This window comes from Mya arenaria, chromosome 14 (assembly GCF_026914265.1).
Source record: "Mya arenaria isolate MELC-2E11 chromosome 14, ASM2691426v1".
NCBI lineage: Eukaryota > Metazoa > Mollusca > Bivalvia > Myida > Myidae > Mya > Mya arenaria.
Genome location: NC_069135.1, coordinates 3,836,072 through 3,856,436, shown reverse-complemented (window position 1 = coordinate 3,856,436; position 20,365 = coordinate 3,836,072). Strand labels below are relative to the sequence as shown.

General features: G+C 34.7%; 1 protein-coding gene and 1 non-coding gene across 2 annotated transcripts in view; both read left to right on the top strand.

The window, feature by feature from the left end:
* Positions 1–18,261, top strand: part of LOC128217175 (ubiquitin carboxyl-terminal hydrolase 4-like) — a 32,509-nt gene extending 14,248 nt beyond the window's left edge. The window contains exons 10-20 of the mRNA XM_052924118.1: positions 103–327; positions 565–648; positions 6,854–7,020; positions 7,254–7,379; positions 8,407–8,549; positions 8,923–9,168; positions 9,421–9,607; positions 9,892–10,041; positions 10,691–10,797; positions 12,781–12,869; positions 14,186–18,261. Of these exons, the coding sequence (XP_052780078.1) occupies positions 103–327; positions 565–648; positions 6,854–7,020; positions 7,254–7,379; positions 8,407–8,549; positions 8,923–9,168; positions 9,421–9,607; positions 9,892–10,041; positions 10,691–10,797; positions 12,781–12,869; positions 14,186–14,311 (1,650 nt within the window). The 3' untranslated portion in view covers positions 14,312–18,261. The remainder of the gene's footprint in view (positions 1–102; positions 328–564; positions 649–6,853; positions 7,021–7,253; positions 7,380–8,406; positions 8,550–8,922; positions 9,169–9,420; positions 9,608–9,891; positions 10,042–10,690; positions 10,798–12,780; positions 12,870–14,185) is intronic.
* Positions 3,602–3,729, top strand: LOC128218626 (U11 spliceosomal RNA). The gene has a single exon (XR_008258413.1). It is a non-coding gene; the product is annotated as a U11 spliceosomal RNA (small nuclear RNA).
* Positions 18,262–20,365: the final 2,104 nt, after the last annotated feature.

Genomic DNA, 20,365 nt, shown 5'->3' with positions numbered 1-20,365 from the left:
AGCAGTTTGAAGCAGTGCCATTATCTCTTTTTTAATAAAAAAACAACTGGTTTTGTGTAATTATTTATAATGTTCATTTCTCATAGGTGTTTTTTTCACCAGGTTGTGGCACAGGAGGCTTGGGATAACTACCTGAAGCGTAACGATTCCATCATCACAGACCTTTTTCACGGCCTCCTCAAGTCAACCGTGCAGTGTCCGGAGTGCTCCAAGATCTCTGTGACCTTCGACCCCTTCTGCTACCTCTCGTTGCCCCTCCCTGTCAAGAAAGAACGACAGCTAGAGGTGTTCTGGGTACCCCTAGACCCACGGAAAAAACCTGAACAGGTGGGAGAAGATGGCAGGCATTATTTTAAAACAGAACTTATAATGTCATTTTTTCTTCTGCATTGCTGATATTAAATGTTTAAAGCTGTTTTCAAACCTTAAATAAGTTGTTTTAAACTAACACTTTAAAAAGAGAGCCACTTAGGTATTTCTCTCATTTGGAGTCGATTGAAATATATATGATACAAACTTAATTATTTGTTTATGTTTCTTAACAATTTCCTATTACTTTTCCAGTTCAAGTTGACAGTGGCAAAGATGGGGTTTGTCCATGATATGTGTGCCGCTCTCTCTCAACATGTCAATGTGGACAAACAGTTTGTAAGTTACCGTAAATGACTGGGTATAAGATGATAGGGGGTATTAGACGCAGGGAAAAAAAAATGTGAAAAATCCGAGAAAAAAACTTTTAATCTATGTTTTTGGTTAAAAGACGCATAGAAAAAATGTCAAAATCGTCCGGCATTTTCAGCCAACATGTTTGTTGACAGTGCCAAAAAAAATTGTTTTCGTGAAAATGGCGATGGTTATCTTTAAAACCATACTGTCGAGAACGAAAAGTTATGTTATGCAAAAATATTTTGACAGTGCCCATCTTTGCTTTTTTATATGTAAGTTTGATTATTGTTTAATTTAATTTATTATTCAAAATAATATTGAATACCGTAATTCACAAGAGTTCGGACACCATAAATTAATTATTTTTTTCGCTCTCCGAATACATAGAAAATTATCATTTTTACATTTTATTTCCATGTTTGTTTAACCTGCCTTTTTTCTTCATGTTTGCTTTATACCACTTATTAATTTATCCGTAGTAATCAATGGTCATAAACTTATTTATTACGCCTATAAGTGTAAATCCTTCATGAAGTTAATTAAAACACCATTTTATACATGCACTGAACTGAATAAACACATTCTATCGGCTTCAGATCAAAGAGTCACGCTGTGTGACGTCACATAACTTACAGTTATACCCACGAGGATCTCGTGGAGAGCATGGACATTGCTATGCAGGATTATAATGTATAACTGTACGATTATTGCTTTATAGAGTCTATAAGTGTGGTACAAGTTTGAAAGCTATTGGCAGATCGTTTCACAAACATGCCATGTCGATGTTTTCTTAATCCCTTGATTGCCCTTGTTGTTTGTTTAATCCTCAAATTAATATATCACACTTCCTTTTCACCAGGCAATAAATCGTTTAGGATGGGTAGTAACTAATTAAATTGTCACAGTGGTGTATACGGTTAGGTAATCTAGCCAGGCATTGTAAAGATAAAAATCAATAATCTTCGTCTGTGAAACTTGGTAACTATGAAAATTATGATTGATGTCCTTTGGGTGTCCGAAAATTAGGTACGCAAAAAAAATTATTTTGGGAAATAATTATGGGTGTCCAAATATTTAGAGTGTCCGAACTTTTAGGTGAATTACAGTAACTTTAATCGAAAAATATTTTTGTTGAAATTATAAACGTCTTACGATATACCGTATCCCGATCTTCAACTGCCGTTTTAACCCGTATATACTCGATCAATATGACGCGAGTAACATCCCTTTCTACATAAATCTAAACAAACTCTCGGCTTGAAATTGACCTCAGAAAAAAAGTTCAAAAAATTGTTACTGGGTATTATACGCAGGCATTTTTTTGCATCAAAATCTGAGGGAAAAAAGTGCGTCTAATACCCAGTCATTTACGGTACTACTGTTCAGTAATGGTATTTGTAAAACATCTGAAGTCTCATAACTAAAGTTTACTCAAGTAAGGTAATGAAATAAAGATGTTTTTATTAATACTGGCCAAGCTCTAAATGCATGTTGTTGTTATTTAATTGTATGCCACATCATTTTTTTTGCTCTCTGTATGTTCTATCTGGTAGTGTATGTAACCTGTATGGTACTTGAAGCAATTTTTGTCTCCCTTGTTATCCCCTGCCTTGAAAAGGCAAGGGGATATAGTAATGGTAGACGCGATTTTGTGCGTGTGTGCGTACGGGGGGGGGGGGGGGGGGGGGGGGGTGTGCGTCCGTCCGTCCCACATTCATTTCTTTGCATCTCCTCTTACATTTCTCATGCAATTTCTACCAAACTTTCACAGATTGATGATCATAAAGTGAAGCAGCGCATATTGTCGGGCTTTCCTGATTTGACCATTTTTGAAAGAGTTATTGCCCTTTGCTTATTTTACTTTTAAAATTGCTTTCTTCGCAACTCCTCTTTTGTTTTTCATGCGATTTCTACCAAACTTTCACAGATTGATGATCATAAAGTGAAGCAGCGCATATTGTCAGGCTTCCCGATTCGACCATTTTTGAAAGAGTTATTGCCCTTTGCTTATTTTACATCTAAAATTGGTTTCTTCGCAACTCCTCTTACGTTTTTCATGCGATTTCTACCAAACTTTCACAGATTGATGATCATAAAGTGAAGCAGCGCATATTGTCGGGCTTTTCCTATTCGACCTTTTTTGAAAGAGTTATTGCCCTTAGGTTATTTTACATTTAAAATTGGTTTATTCGCAACTCCTCTTACGTTTTTCATGCGATTTCTACCAAACTTTCACAGATTGATGATCATAAAGTGAAGCAGCGCATATTGTCAGGCTTTCCCTATTCGACCTTTTTTGAAAGAGTTATTGCCCTTTGGTTATTTTACATTTTAAATTGGTTTCTTCGCAACTCCTCTTATGTTTTTCATGCGATTTCTACCAAACTTTCACAGATTGATGACCATATAGTGACGCATCGCATAATGTCTGGCTTTTGTGATTCAACCATTTTTGAAAGAGTTATAGCCCTTTCTTTATTTTACATTTAAAATTGGTTTCTTCGCAACTCCTCTTGCGTTTTTCATGCGATTTCTACCAAACTTTCACAGATTGATGACTATATAGTGACGCAGCACATATTGTCGAGCTTTTGCGATTTGGCCATTTTTGAAAGAGTTATTGCCCTTTCTTAATTTTACGCATTTCTTATGTTCCTGAGAAACTACCCTTACCATTGATATGCTTTCGTTACAAAAAATGCCCCCATGAGGCGGGGGATATAGCTGTCTGTGACCACTCTTGTTTGAAATGGTATTACCCGGTACATCCCTTTGTGAGTCGTAGTGGAAACAACTTTGTGTTTTTATGGTCTTGTTCATACAAGCCACATTAAATATAATTGAACAAGGTTTAATATATGTGCACTTTAAAATTGTCCGAGTGGAGAAGAATTATTTTTGAATTTATATAGTACTGGTATTTCTTGTATTGAATAAAAAGGGCCTTTGATGCAATGTCACCTAGTGTCTGTAAGGATTCTGGGCGGAATCGCTAGCAGGAGATTTCGGAGGCAAAATTTCTGTACAATGTGGCAGCTGGTGCTCATATGGCCTGGCGCCCTTCTTAAAATTGTTAATGTAAATTTGTAAATGTTCTTTAGGATTTAAAAACGTAGCTTGCACAGTTATGAATATGTTTGCTGTTGTAATCTCACATAGGTTAATATCTCCGCATATACTTGATGTTTTGCATGAAGACAATACAACAGTACTCAACCTACTGAAATAACCAAGTTAAAAAACTTTTCTTGCGTATAATGCAAAAAATGGCTGTTTATTATTTGACTTAGAAACTCGGGTTAAGGTTTTGCATGTTACAATATTTAAGTCAAAATCTCAGCAAATACATTATTTATTGCATTGAAACTTAGTACAATGGCTCTCAAACTTCCATCTTTCTTAATTAATCAAGTAAAATAGCTCTTATTTGAATATAATATAAATTTTGCCCCTTCCTTATTCTGGTAAGGGTTTTGAATGTAAGCACATATCAGTCAATAAATCAGCAACTACATGATGTATTGCATTGAAACTGTATACAATCAAGTACGATAACTCTATCTTGCATAAAATGCAAATTTTGCATCTTTATTTTTTAGCTCGACTATTCGAAGAATAGGTGGGCTATACTACTCGCCCCAGCGTCGGCATCGGAGTCGGCGTCCGGTTAAAGTTTTAGGGCAAGTTGGGATTTTCACTTATAAGTCCAATACCCTTCATTCAATTGACTTAATACTTCACACAGTTGTTCAGGGCCATCACATGATGAGGTTAGATAACTCCATAGTATTCTTTACACAGATTATGGCCCCTGATTGACGATGGAACTTAGGTTAAAGTTTTAGGGCAGGTTGGGATATTTATTAATAACTTCTATACCCTTTGTCCAATTGACTTAATACTTCACACAGTTGTTCAGGACCATCACACAATGAGGTTACATAACTCCATATTATCCTAAATACAAGTTATGGCCCCTGATTGACTTAGGTTAAAGTTTTAGGGCAGGTTAAAGTTTTAGGGCAAGTTGGGATTTTCACTTAAAACTCCAATACCATTCATTCAATTGACTTAATACTTTACACAGTTGTTCAGAGCCATCACATAATGAGGTTAGATAACTCCATATTATCTTTAATAATCTCTGATTGTCCATGGAACTTAGGTTAAAGTTTTAGGGCAGGTTGGGATATTTATTAATAACTTCTATACCCTTCATTCAATTGACTTAATACTTCACACAATTGTTCAGGACCGTCACTCAATGAGTTTACATAACTCCATATCCTTAATTAATACAAGTTATGGCCCCTGATTGACTTAAAGTTTTAGGCAAGTAAAAGTTAAGGGCAAATTGGGATTTTATTAAAAAAAGCTTCTATACCATTCATTCAATGCACTTATTAAAATTCAAAATTATTTACGACCATCTTACAACAAGAAACATAACTCCATTTCAACCCTAAATACAAATTATGGCCCTTGATTTTTTTTTTTTTTTTTTTTTTTTATTTCTTTTGAAAGGCATATTTGTATATTCTTAACCACATTTTCATAATGGGAAATCAAGTTATTTGAATGACTTGCGTCATTGTTCGGGCTTCAGCATCAAAGTCACCTTATGTATGGAATAATTATACCCCCCAAAACAAAGTTTGGGGGGGGGGGTATACTGGAATCGGGTTGTCCGTCTGTCCGTCTGTCTGTCTGTCTGTCCGTCTGTCCGTCTGTCCGTCCGTTTTTTTTTTGTCCGGGATTCATCTTTGTCGTTATTGAACAAATCTTTTTCAAACTTTCAAATATTAATGACCATGATGTAAACCTGTGCCTCCGTGGATTTGGTCAGAGTCGCATGATCCTGAGTGGAGTTGTGGCCCCTTAATGAGTTAAATTGGGCAAAATTAGCTTTGTCCAGGATTCTTCTTTGAAGCTATTGAGCAAATCTTTTTCAAACTTTCAAATATTAATGGCCATGATGTAAACCTTTGCCTCCATGAATTTGGTGGGAGTCACATGATCCTGAGTGGAGTTGTGGCCCCTTAATGAGTTAAATTGGGTAAAATTAGTTTTGTTCGTCCTACTCCTTCGTCATTTTTGAATGAATCTTTTTCAAACTTTTAGCCATGGTGAGAACATTTGCCCCTGTGATTGTGGTTGGAATCACATGATCATGTCTCCAATTATGGCCCCTGAATAAGTTAAAATAGGCAAAAATTATACAGCTTTGTCTAGCCTAATCCTTGGTCATTTTTTCTCATTTTTTCTATAAATCTTTTTCAAACTTTCAGATGTCAATGACCATGATATGAACTGTTGAATATGTGATTTGGTGCACCTGTATTAATCAGAATGTTTGCATGGCCTTAAAAAGACCTTTAATTGATTTTGTCCTTAAAAAGACCATCAAAAGTCCTGAAGTTAGGTGCATACAGGCCTTAAATTTGTTACAATATTCGCTTTGGTGGCCTACTCCTTTGTCATTTTTCAATATATTTTTCTCAAACTTTCAGCTATCCATGACCATGATGTGAACCTTTGTATATGTGATTTTGTGCACCTGTATTATTTCCTTGGTACTCATGTGTGGGGGGGAGGTGGTGGGGGTGGGTAAACAGAAATTGGGTTGGCAGACTGTCAAATTCACCCGTCCACCTTCATACTATAGTGACCATTTTGTGATCTCTGCTGCAGTGCCATGGCAGTCCCTGATTCAGTAATAGGTATTCTAAATAAACTAAATAAATGTATTGCCTTGTGCTTTCTAATGATACCATAACTAAGGCCAGGGCAAACAACCTAGACAGGGAAGGGTTGGGGGGTATTCGTTAGCCTTTGGCTTACAGTTCTAGTTTTAGTTAGGTTTGACATAAAGAGACCAAACTTGGTAATATTACATCGTTATTGTATTCACTTCTAAGTCAAAGCGGCGTAGTCGAGCGCGCTGTCTTATGACGGCTCTTGTTTTTTACTGGTTTCGAGTTTGCATGAAATCTACTTTTACAGAGATCCATGTTTTGCCAAATTTTTGATATCCTTACACTTAGAAGTAGTGTAATTGTTCAGCAGGCTGTCTCTTTGACAGCTCTTATTACTTCAATATTTGCCCGAGTCAAACAATATCAACCTGTATCAAGCTGGTGTGAGGGGGGAGTCATCATTTCTCTGATAGCTCTAGTTGCAATTGTAGATGGTGGTTACGGATGTGTACAACCACCGCTTCCACAAGATATTTGGAATGAATGAATCCTTGAGTCAAATTATGGACCGGGACGACATCTTCATCTACGAGGTACCAAACAACACCCATGATGACAGTGAGATGGTTGTCCTGCCTGTCTACATGAGGGAAGAAAGGTACGGTAGAGGCAGTCCGCTGTTGAAATACTGCTCTGCATAGGCCAATGTAAAAAATAACATCTATTTCAGATAGAGATATTATTATGCCAGAAACCTGTTGAGTTGTTACCAGTAGTATTAATTTATTAGCAAAAACAAATAATTTTAACCTGCGCTGTTAGTTAAAGTTTGAGCTTTGACACTTATTTTAACAAAAATGTTAAATATTTTGATACTGATAATTGTTGCAGGACAAAGGGCTCGTACAACTCTGGGTACAGCACATTCCAGCTGTTCAGCCAGCCCATCCTGGTACCAGTACCTAGACACAACTGTACATATGAGGAGCTCTATAACAGGGTCCTCACTAGGCTTGCGTAAGTGTGATATTAACAGTTTGATATATATATGTATATATATTTTTAGTAGCATGTTCCTGCTCTGAAATTGTCCGTGTCTGTTTTGCCATATGATAATCACATTTTGAACTAGCCCAAAACACTTTACACTATGTCCAAGCTTGCATGCTTGTTCTTATTTTGAGCAGTGTCAGTGTTCATCACTAACTTACCTGGGAATCCAGAGTCTCAAAGTCAGCCTTCCAGTAGGGTCACTGTTATTTTTTTAATCATAAATCATTCAAATGGAAAATATGTAGATAATGCATCACAGGAGGCAATGTTTTGCATGATGTTGCTATTGCAAGTCTATTTTCATCTACAAAATGTTTGTAGAAAAAAATTACTTTGAAGTCTTTTGTATTTGCTCTGGAAATATATCTATTTCAAGATCTAAAAAGACCTGTTCGGTACTCTTAATCGACAAGTTTCAACGATTCTATTGTACCATCAATTTTTGTATCCTTTATTCTTGGTTTTAATGAGATTGATGAGGAAACAGATTGTTTGACAGGAAATATAACTCAAGGCTTCTCACATTTACAAGTTAAAATTAAGATGAACCCATTGTTCTTACACTAAGCATTTTCCTCCATTATTTCAAGCATGCACTATTAAGTTCTCTATGCATGTATATATATATATATAGTAATCAATGTAAAACACTTACAAATATGGAAAAAATGTAGGCCATACTTTTTGTGAAATTTTTGATCCCATTGTAAAAACCACAGGGGGCAGAAACAAATTATTCTTATATACATATAGGCTGGAATAAATAAAAAAAAAAAAAATTCTGCCCCCTGTGGTTAAAACATGGAAGAAAACAAAGAAAAAAAACAACCCATAAATTTTTGAAGGGAATGGGACACAATAATGTGACTATTGGCGTCCCTTCAGGATTCCTCAGAAATAGATGTTGGTTCAAACCCTGCTATTGTTCTAGTATTAGTGGAGGTTGTATGTTTAAGTTTGCAAAAATGAGTTTGATCCTGTGTTAATCCAGGCGGTTTGTGAATTTGCCAAGCCTGGAGGAACGCTGGTGGGAGACAGAGAATGGGGAGGAGTTGAGCTCCGAAGAGGTGGAAGATAACAACTCCGCCACTGTAGACAACCAGGCTTATTCTGGCACATGCAATGGAACTTCATGTAAGTCCAGGGCTTGTTACAACACTTGATGTATATTTGTGTATTGTGTAGTTTTATTTAGTTATTTCTTTGTGTTTCATTCAGCAGGCAATTAAGAAGGACATTCAATTTAATAGGGGGTCTTGTAAGTAGTGGTCTAAAAGTCTTGATTTGTGGCATGAAAATTATATTTTGCTTTGGAGATTATTGTTTGTATTGGCCATGATTTATCGTTATTTGTCTGATAATATTAATTATTAACTGGTACAGACCACTTGTCTCTAGTAATTTTGATAATTGTTACTGGATATTAAAATATTTTCAAAAATCCGAAAGTATAAAGGAGGTGATTTGTATACATTTATTAGATGAAATATTTATTCTCCACCCACAGTGAAGGACTCCTCCGATGACTCAGGTATGGAGATAAGTAACGGAGAGAGCACAACCAGCGAGGACACCCAGGATAGCGACATCTCTAGCAAGGTGCCCGCCGTCTTCACGGAGCAGAATGTGGAGACAGTAGCTCCCAAGGTGAAACAGCCACCGAAGATGTTCAGGTTCTCTGTGGTGAACTCCTACGGCACAGCAGAAATGGAGTATAAACTGAAAGATGATGGACGACCTCTTAAACTGAGCAGTATGTCTAACCTTTTGTCATGCTTGGTTTTAAAGATTAAAGTATGGTGCTGCAGAAAGTTGATGGAATGTAAACTCAAAATGTTAAATATTTCATCCTCAACTTAAACAGTCTGTGACTATTGTTGATTGCAATGTTTCAAGCACATCCTTTGCCTGATTTTTCAGAAGTGAACAAGATTAAAATTGTTGTATAAATAGCGTTGAATATAAGAGAAATGATTGTACGTTTAACCCAAGATGATCTTTGCAGGTCGTATGTACATTTCGCTGGACTGGCACCCGCAGGCAAAGGAGAAGTTCTATGTTGACTCAGAGGCGGAGTCGTTTGAAGTTCATGATACCATGCGTAACAAGCCACAGAAGAAGCAGGTGATACAGCTTGGAGACTGCCTTGAACTGTTCACCACTACAGAAGAGCTGGGAGAACATGACCCATGGTAAATGCTCTTTAGCCTGTTTGTAATTGTGGGGTTATTGCCCTTCATTGGCTGATTAAACCTCTGTCAAGCAATGGCAACCCTTTGTGATGCTCATGTGTCTCATTCTGCCAATATCTCAATATGACTTTTCACCATTCATCCAGGTGTTTGTTTTATGCATAAGAAATAAATTATTTGTTTTTAAAGAAGGCAAAACAATAAGTTTAAAGAAAATGGGATAAGTTTAGCTTTCACATTATTTCTTGAGTACAAGTGAAACAGTTCTTGTTTTTTTTCCTCAGGTACTGCCCACAATGTAAGAAGCACCAGCAGGCTACGAAGAAGTTTGATCTTTGGTCCCTGCCCGACACCCTAATAATTCACTTGAAACGCTTCTCCTACAACCGTTACTGGAGAGACAAGATTGACGCTCTTGTAGAGTTTCCTGCCAGGTATAGAGGGGGTGAATGGGGGTCTGTCTCGAAAAAGAATTAATGTTATTGTAAAAATTACTTGTTTTGGTCATTAATTGAATGGGCTGTTTGTTCACTGGTTGAGATGGTTTTTGTATATTTTTTATTTTAAGCTTATCTCATTTGTTAAGAAAAATGCTAAATATTATTATTAGTGCATTGGCATCCTTGTCAGCAGCTTTCAAAAATGTTAACCTTGGCCATAGATATAATGATTGTTGAAGATATTCAAATAAATCTCTGTACAAATAGACAATATCCACATGTACAGCAGTGTCCATAACTCGTGACTTCAATAATTGTTAAGTTGTGCCCTTTTTATCAGAAATACAATAGAAGAGCATGCTGTTCGCTCAACAAGACTCTTGTTTTGATTCAACACAGCACAAGCCAGACTTTATTTATACATATACATTGTTCCTTGTGGGACATGGAATCAGTCAGTCAGATTTTTGTTATAGTGGAAACATATTCAATGCACTGATTCCATTCATAGCAATAATCATGTAGATTCGTTAAACATGCAATATAATACCTTTATTGTGTGGTGCTCTTTAGGTATAGGTGTCAAGCAAGTCAAGACTTTTGCAATACAATGCCAATTTCACATCTTATGTTCTGATTGCAGGGACCATGACCTGAACAAGTATGTGATAGATCCAAGCAACAAGGTGCCGTATGTGTATGACTTGATTGGGGTTGTCAACCACTATGGCGGGCTTGGAGGAGGACATTGTAAGTACATGTAGTATAAAGTCCCAGGTAAGACACTTACTGTAAGAAGAAACGCACTTCAATACTGTTGGTGCAAGGTATCATAAAGAAAACTTATATTGAATCGCCTTTCTCGAAACTTATATCAACTCTATGGATGCAACATAAATGCAGTTGTCCTTTGCATTAACAAAGAATCCAAGTCTAAATTCAGTTGTCACAATTAAGGAATGAATTGCGGGTTTGATGTTATTATCGGGGTATGAACGCAATTGGGCTGGTCAAAGTGTGAAGGACTCCACGCGTACTTTGACCAGCCCAATTGCGTTCATATCCCCGATAATAACATAAACCCCGCTATTCATTCCTTATATTTACATCAATAAATCATTATTTCATTCAAGAATTGTTAAAAAAATACTTCATTTCATATAAGAAAACATTCCAGTAATCCTTCATTACCCATTCTGTAAATAGAATGACCCGACTGTAACCAGAAACATTTTTTCAAATGAAGTCACAATAACGCAGGAAAAGATCAACCACTTGAAATCACTTTTAAACGTTAAATTGGAACACTTATGGCAACAACACATTTAAAATATAATAAATTTACACTTTCTAAAATGTTGATTTATATTTTACGGGACCTTCTGACACAAAACAAACAATAAAAAGATCAATAGTTTACATGTATATTGTTATGCGATGAATTGCGATCCGAACATATCCGAAGACATATCATGGATTGATAAACGCAATTGTCGAAAGGCAGTTCATTTAAGGAATGGAAGTTGAGGGGTAAATTTACTTCCGTTAGTGTCTAACCCCAGTATAAATCTTGCACTCCCAGCTCCTTTTTTGCCCATAATTGAAACTTAAGAATGGAAATAAGCACTCTTGATTTATTGTTATAGTTCAAAGATTATGTGGATGTTCATCTCGAGAATGCAGATATTAATGTTGAAAATATGTCTGTTTTGCTGGTTCGTCATTGATGTCTTTTTGTAACAATTTTTTGTGATAAAGTGTCACAAACTGCTAATATATAAGACAAACAAGTTGACATTGCTAGAAGAAATACAGGCTCGTTGTTTGCACAGAATTGAAAAGTACTTGTATTTTCGGCTTCTGAAGTCCTTATATTGCAGAAAACTCCTTAAAACGACTTCAAGTTTTGTTTTACATTGAAAACTACTTGAAAAATGCTTGTATTTGTGGAAATTTCATTGTTCGGCTTTGAACTAAATGTCTGTAGTAGAAAAGGTTCTTCTTTACAAAAAAAGTGTGGACGTTTTGATTGATATTCCAATCTGTTGGTGTTGCGTGTAAGGGTACGGCTATTGAACGTATTTTAGACAATTAATACGAGCACCTGTTCAGTCTATTTCCATTTCCAGTTTCAGTTTTGTTTTAGAAGACCGGTGAAAATGTCTTGCGTTTTCAATAAAGATTGGCTTGTAGTCTATCCGTGGCTGGCTGATAACGAAAATAAACATAAAGCAGGGTGTAAACATTGTTTTAAAGTTATAGACATCAGTTTGATGGGTGAGTCTGCTCTTAATTCACATGCGAGGTAGGTAAAACATAAGATAAATCTGTCAGCGAGTTTGTGTACCCTAGGCATAATTGCCATTTCATCACTGCCAAAGCCGTCAGCTTAATCTACTCTAGTCATTGACACAGTTTCCATCCCTCAACACCCCAGCCGTCATGTCAATCAGACTGCCAGTTAAAACCCTTAAAGGACAACTAATTGTTTGAAAATTTGCTATGTAACAAATATGAGTTATTTTGATAGCTTGCTATTAATGATTGTCTTCGAATAAATGTCTTACTTCCATCGTTTGTTACTAAATATGGTCCTTAAAAATTGAAAAAAGGTCCTCGGAATCTCATTGAAACCTCCTTGATTTTTTGCCTGTCTTGCTGTATGAACCCTGAGGCATTAACATTGATTTAAGCTTTGCCGTAGACATATATATGATATATTGTGTATTTCAGACACAGCTTACTGCCAGAACCATGTTGAAAACAAGTGGTACTACTTTGATGACTCCAGTGTCTCTGAGGCCAGTGCAGAGGCTACAGTGGTGTGTACAGTTGCTGGTTTACAGAATTACACTGAAGTTAAATTTTGGACTGGTGTTTAAGTTATAAAATTGCATAATGTCATCTTTGATCTTATAATTTTGATATTTTTTATGCCACTGGAAGGGAGAGCATATAATCGCTAATTTGTCTGTCCTTCCGTTAGTCTGTCCCACCCTTGTCTGGATAATTACTTCAAAACAAATAATTGGATTGATATAAAACGTAGTATATAAATTGATGGCAATGAGAAGAAGTGCAGTGCACAAAAACATGATCCTATTGGGCATATTTATTAAATTAACTCCCCTTAACCATTTTTCATAATTGGTGCTTCTCAGGGCTATATCTTTATTATATATTTATCTTACATTAAGTACATTTTAAGGATTTCAATGAACATTCAAATATAGATAAATTGCAATGAGAGGAAGTGCAGTGCATAAGAATGATAATCCTTCCCTCCATAACTTTTTAGTTATCTGCCCTTTAATATCTCCATTTAAGCTGATATTTAATCGATAATGGGTGCTTGTTTGAAAGTACTGAAGGGATTGAAATGAAATGTAGATGGATGAAAATAAGAGGAAGTGCAGCAGACAACAATCACAATCCTATCCTTCATATTTAGTTATCTCCCTTCAACCTGATATTTTTCATTACTGGGTGTTTGTCAAGGCCTTGGAATGTATTTGAGTGATTAAAACTTGGTAGATAAAAAATGGCAATGACAGGAAGTTCAGTTCCCAAAAATAATAACCCCGCATATTTATTTAGTTATCTCCTCTTACCTGATATTTTTCCATAACAGGTTCTTGTTTGGGCCTCATGTAATGTTCTAAAGGGATTCCAATGAAACATGGTATTAAGATAGATGGCAATGACATTATAAAATGTTCTCATAATAAAGCTTCAACCATTTTCCTTCTACCAGCACATTGAATTTCTGCCTTTCATAGAAAAATGGGCGTATTGGGAGCATTCATCAATTCCAGTGATTCCAGTCATCATGTTTATGAATCTTAAATCAAGTGCATTTATTTTATGATTTGTGGTATTTTAAATGCTCTGCTTCATTAAAAGTTAATGAGAAAAAAGATATCTTGTAATTGAAGTGACAACTGTGATGAAAACATGATCAGCCTTGTCACTTCAATTTGATGAGTTACTGTTCTGATGTCTACTTTTTGTCTGTTTCCACAGTTGAATGTTGCCTACATTTTATATGGTTTATCATAGTATGGCACGCTGTGTCTACATAGCCTATTACATCTGTATTATAATCATCTTAAATATTGTATTTCTTTCACCCCACCAGTCAAAAGCTGCATACGTATTAGTGTACCAGAAGCGAGGAACCCTGCCCGCCCGATCGGGACCTGCTCCCACGGCAACTGTTACCAGCGACAACGATAAGGCCTCTGAAGAAATGGACTGCAATTGATGATCGCTCCATTCTAGCTAGCATTTATTTATTAAATATGTATATTTGTACAAACTGTACCCGGGTACTTTGTGATAAGAAAAGAGTTGGCCATGGAAATATGTAAAAACTGTATTCAGAGCTGATGTTATATACTTAAGCCTTATCTCTGGCCTTTCAGAAAGAAAGTAAGAATGGCAATGTGGTGTTTATTAAAAAAAAAGAAGGTAACTAAGAGTGTGAATCATTTTGAACATATCAAATGTATATCACTTCATTGATTATGATTTATTTTGCTATGGAGTTGAATGAAGATGATGTCAGCAGTCCAGTTTCGTCAAAGAACATGGCCTACAAAAATGTTGAGTGAAGATTGATTGATGTACATAATTGCTATTTGAGCTGGTCTTAATAAACATTTAAATTGCTTTACAAACTATTATTTTGAGCTTAATTGATTTGTTGCTGACCCCTGACAATGGATGCTTTCTGTCAGATTAACAAGTGAATCCTTACACCATACAGTGTTTTCAATTTATTCAAAATAGTTTGGGTTGTAAGTAAAGTGCATGAACATCTTGTAATATAGAGCAATTGTTCTATACATGTACTATGTTAAACACTACTAACCAGCTTCCGAGAACATTGCTTTAACATAACAATGCATTTAAAGCTTGTCATTTTGTCAAATAAAAAGGTAAGATGTTGTCTTAGCCTTGTTGGTGCTGGTGTGCAAAAGCGTTAACCTTGACCATAACTCATGAAACCGTTCAAGGTATTCAATTGGAACTCAGATAACATGTTGCCAGAGCCAATATGCACAAGTATAGCAAGGTCCATAATCCTAGGTTTAGTAATTGGCAAATCATTGATTGATTAAAAAAACCCACAAGCATTGGGGTTCGCTCTGATGGGCTATTGTCTTCAATAATCATACAGCATTAGTTACGGTGTTACTCGTAGCAGACAAATATGATATGTACATAACTCATGTTGGAAAATGATGGTTCTGTCAACACCTATATTTGCAACGTGCTTCATTTTCAAGAGTGTTGACAATCTGTGAACCGCTAGTTTTTTTATGTTAATTTGTAAAGAGTGGCTTTCCAAAGTAAAACACTAACACGTAGGAAAAATGCAGAAAAGAAAGATGTTCTTATTATGTTCTTTGTTGACAGATGAAATAAATAGCAAGTTTGGTACATTTTTTATTAACAACGGTATTAAAAGTAGAAAATGCAAGTTCACATGTACATTGTAGACATGTTTTTTTTATATATATTGAAAATTACCATAAGGTAAATATATATGTTTAATATTTTTATGATGAGAGTCACATCTTCGACTGATGACTTCTCATGAAGATTGTTTTTCGATCACCTTTTTGAGCACTAAGTGCTTTTATTATAATGTGAGAGTGACTATTCTGTGTAACAAGGAAGTGTTGATTTGAAACCAATTATATAGTGCTATGATTATGATATTAGATGATGAGCAAAAAGTGATACATGTATAAACAATGAATTGTCCACTGACTGGATTAAAGGACGAACTTGGCAATGGGCCAATTGTTCAGAACTTTGTTAAAGTAATGTGATAAATGACATCATCGTTGACTTTTAAACGTGAACAATTTTATGATATGCTCAAAGATTAAAATAAAACGAGGACAGTAAAAGAGTGGTCTTAAATCTTGTTGGAAATACTGCAGATCACTAGTGTATCCATTCAACTTTCAGAGCAGTAAAGATTTGAAAGTGAATAACACTGACAATAACAACATTTTTTTTCTTTTTTTTTTAACAAATTTTTGAACGATTGGCCCATTGAATTGCTTCTACATGTATCTCTTCATGTACATTTAAACAAATCTTCATTTTACAAATTATATTGTTATGTTTGCAAGCAAATTGAAGGGGTCTTTAATTTCAGAATTAATCCTCAAGTCAGGATGAAGAGCGTTTAACTTTAGTCTATAGTACAGTTGTAATTTGTTAAACAATAATAATTTGTTATTTGCTCTGACATTTGCATCATACATGGTAGTAAGTACTTTGAAAGGACTATGGATGATAATGGAAACAATTTCAAAATGGGTCTTAGCCACTTGACCCTGCTTTGGGCATGAATCCCTCATACTCAAACTGACCCTCGGCCATTTTTCAGGATGTACAATAAGCCCTGATTTTTTCAAGTAATTATTCAGAGTACTTGAAATAATCTCTTCTCTAGTTCAAATGCAGTATGCAACCTCTTCTTAATACTTATACAGGTTAAAGAGCAATTGCTATCTTTCATTAATTTGTAATTTTTTTATTTTTCTATTACTATATCTACCCTGGCTAAAGCTTTTACCGTGGTTACGGGCTCTACATTCTTAAGTGCTAAACAGACATTGGTAGAAAGTACCTTGATATTATGGATTGTTTAATAATGTTTTCTGAAAATTGTCCTTTGTTGGGTTATGAAACTCTGCGTTTGCATTGCCTTGCATTGTGACTGGTAGCCTCTGTGATATTTTTGTATAGTTTGTATGAATGATGTTTAATTTGTCAAATAAATCAATGCCTTTTTTTTTGAAATAAGAAAATGTTGGCTAGAAAGACAAAGATACATGTACGTTAAAAATTCAGACAGTTTTAAGGAAGCCACTTTGTTTTCTGCTTCCTAAAGGTACCCATTATCCAGAAATGATTTGAAATCATTGAACTGTTCACCTTTATTGTTATCTCGGTTTTTACCGGGGTATATGAATCTTAATTTTTGAGATATGCTCGGACTCCATAGGGCAAATGCTTTTTTTGTCACTGCCTAGCGCAATTCTTATCTAAATAAACCCTGGATAAAAATTTAAACACATGCATACTCATCTTTTTTACAATATTTTTACTGACGTAACGTTCAAAACCCTGTCATTTGTTGGTTACTAGCAGGCTGTGTTTCTTGGTAAATGTCTCTCAAAGGAGTTTCATTTCAGAGAACTGTGTTCAGTGCATTTGTGGCTTTTAGTTAAGAAAAAAAAAACAATTTTGTTTAAGATCAATGATATGTTTAACATGTACATTTACAATGATGTGTGTATATGAATGGTGCATCTTATTCCATTACAAGCTTACATAACATGTAAAATGATTGCAGTTTTTTTCCAAATAGTATACAGTTTACTTTCTTTATTGTTCAATTTTGTTTGATACCTTTTGTAGAGTTGTGTGCAGGTTTAGTGTGTGTATACGTTAGACTTATGTTCCAAAAGAAAACAACTCATTCAATAATTCTTTATTCATTTCACAGACTTGTATATAATGCAAATTATTTAAGATTGTGTATGATGTATAGGATTTTCCTCATTTGAATTGCATGCAAAATGACAATATGAACACATGTTCATATTTGAGAAGTGTTCATGTCTTGGTGGAGTCTTGATACTGCTCTGATAAGAGAATAGCGTAGGACTGGATTTGCCAACAAGCCTTGCAGTTATCTGCAAGGTTTGTGTAAAAGATAACAGTGTTGATGAAAGTGAATTTAAGAAATTAATTTGATTATTTCCTTAGGAAATTTTGTATATATACTGATAAGATGGAGTTTTTCAATTCTGTTAGTTTTTTTGTACCTGGCCCCATTTCTCAAAAAATTGTAAGAGGCTTAAGTATCTGATTTTATTTAGCTAAATTTCATACTTACTCAAACTTATTTTTTGGAAACCAGCAAAAAAGTTTTCCTTTAATGTCTCAAAACTGTTGACAGGATGAGTATTTCACAATATTATACTAACACGAAAAATAGTGTGCTTTGCTTGATCCTGTAATAAAGAGACTTCAGATTGTTCGGGGGGAAATAGGGGCCTGGTGTACATGTTTATTGTTGTTTGTGTGAGAGCTGACTGTCCAGCTCTGTTCTCATGTCCTATTGTACACTCTTTATTTATTGTTATCTTCATGTTAATATCAATAAAACAAAACCAAAACATTTGTTTCTGTTGTATGACACTAATTCCCGAATGCAGTCAAGTAGGAAATTAAGAGCATTCTCAAAATTACTAATAATCTTCAACTTATTATTCTTGTTACCGGTATTATTATGAACAAAGGACCGATTGTTGAGTTAACAACGTTAACGGCATCGTTGTTAACTTTTAAAGTTGAAATATTCATGATGAGTTGATATAGATAAAAACAAAGGCGGGGACTTATGGTCACTTCATATGCTGGAAATACTGCAGATCACACATGAATCTTTGAATCTCAGAATAGTAATTATTTGAAAGTTAACTCTGAGATCTAGAACTGCAAAAAAGTCTATGCCCTTTTTTGTAAAAACAAAATACTAATTGAATAATTGCTGATATATGGGTATAAAGTATATTGTTTCTCAAGATTGAATAGAAATCTGTTTAAGCCGGGGAGGAATGTTATACAGAATTGTCCATGAAGTTCTGATTCTTAACCTTTTCAAAGTGACAGATTCACCATGTAAGGAAATGAACAAATATGTTAAGTTTAGTAAATATTTGTATATTTGTTAAACCCTCTGAACAATGATCGTGAATTATTAGTTTGACCTTACTTTTACACCTTACAGTTACTGAAGGTCACGAGTAACTTATAGACATGAAATAACCTCAATTAATTTCATAACTAAATGTACTTGTATACTAACACCCTATTTAACATCGGAGGTACGAATTTTATTAATGTACTAACACTAAATAAGAATGGAGGAAAGATTTCACTCTTGTAAGGCTTGAACACCCTTGGATCGCTTTTCAAGTTAAATGTAGCGTGTCCTACCACAGTAATTAATCATCTATAGCTAGGATTTCCTACTTCACTTGTTCAGGGCGATGTCACATAGGCAGTCTTTACATCACTACAATCATTTATCATAATTTTGATTATATATAGAATAAGATTTTGAAAGTATAATGACATAATAGTTGTGGGATATTTGTATTACAAGTTTATATAATAATGAGAGGGAAACTTTTTTTGATCGTTTTTGACAAATTGGTCTGGTAAATAAATACATAACTTTTGCAGATGGAAAGTATATAGATATTTAAGACTGCAAAGGCATAGGCTGAACATTCCAACAATGGAACAAGATGCATCAAGTTGTGAATATTAATGCTGATGTGAATAGAAGACTTGTTTTTACCAGCAAAATTACATTCAACAGATTTTTATACATCCTGACCGTAATTTAGTGCTCGCATTCATGTCTCCCAAATGGGATAGCCAAACAAATTCAGATTTATTTATTAAGAACTCTGAAAAAAATCCATTAGGCATATTACAACTGCCATTTCCATTATGTATCGAAATAAACTGCCATATTTCAATCAAAGTCATTAACTGATTTTATTAAGTGCGTTATTTAGAAGCTTATACATGTGCACTGGCTAGTATAGATGCATTTGATAGGCATTTGGTGCTGAACACTAAGCAAATTGCAGTTATATTTAGTCTTCAGTCTCGCACCAATTAATTGTTTTGATAACCAAAAATAAACACTTAGTCCACTAATGCTGACTTAACTAGTTTCATAAAGGAAAAACAAACACCAACCAGAATGAAAAAAAGACTGACAGACTGTCTCCTAATTTCAGAGGAGATGGACTGATTGCTTTTGCTTTGCCTTCATAATATTTTTAATTTTCAAAAACGATATATTATTACAGATAAATAAATCACATTTTGAAATATTTAATGAAAATTTTTTAGGGCAAATTTTCCTTTCAATTTTTAAAAGTTGGTGATTTTTTATCTCTCATAATATATTGTTTTTCTATTGAACAGCTTATTTATTAACAATTTTATTATTGATTATTTAATTTGGCCCGTAATTTAGAAAACTTTTTAGGCAACACCCAGTGTTCATAGACGCATGGAAAATTTCTCTCTGCAAGATTGGCGATAAATATTTTATAATTTTATATCCTTTTATCCATCTGACACTGTTCATTTTAAAAATTATTGTAAACTGAACAATATTCATTCAATTTTTCTTTAATTTTTGGTGGGAAAAGAAATAATTATGGCTATAATATTTGAGGATTTTTTCGTCTGTACATAA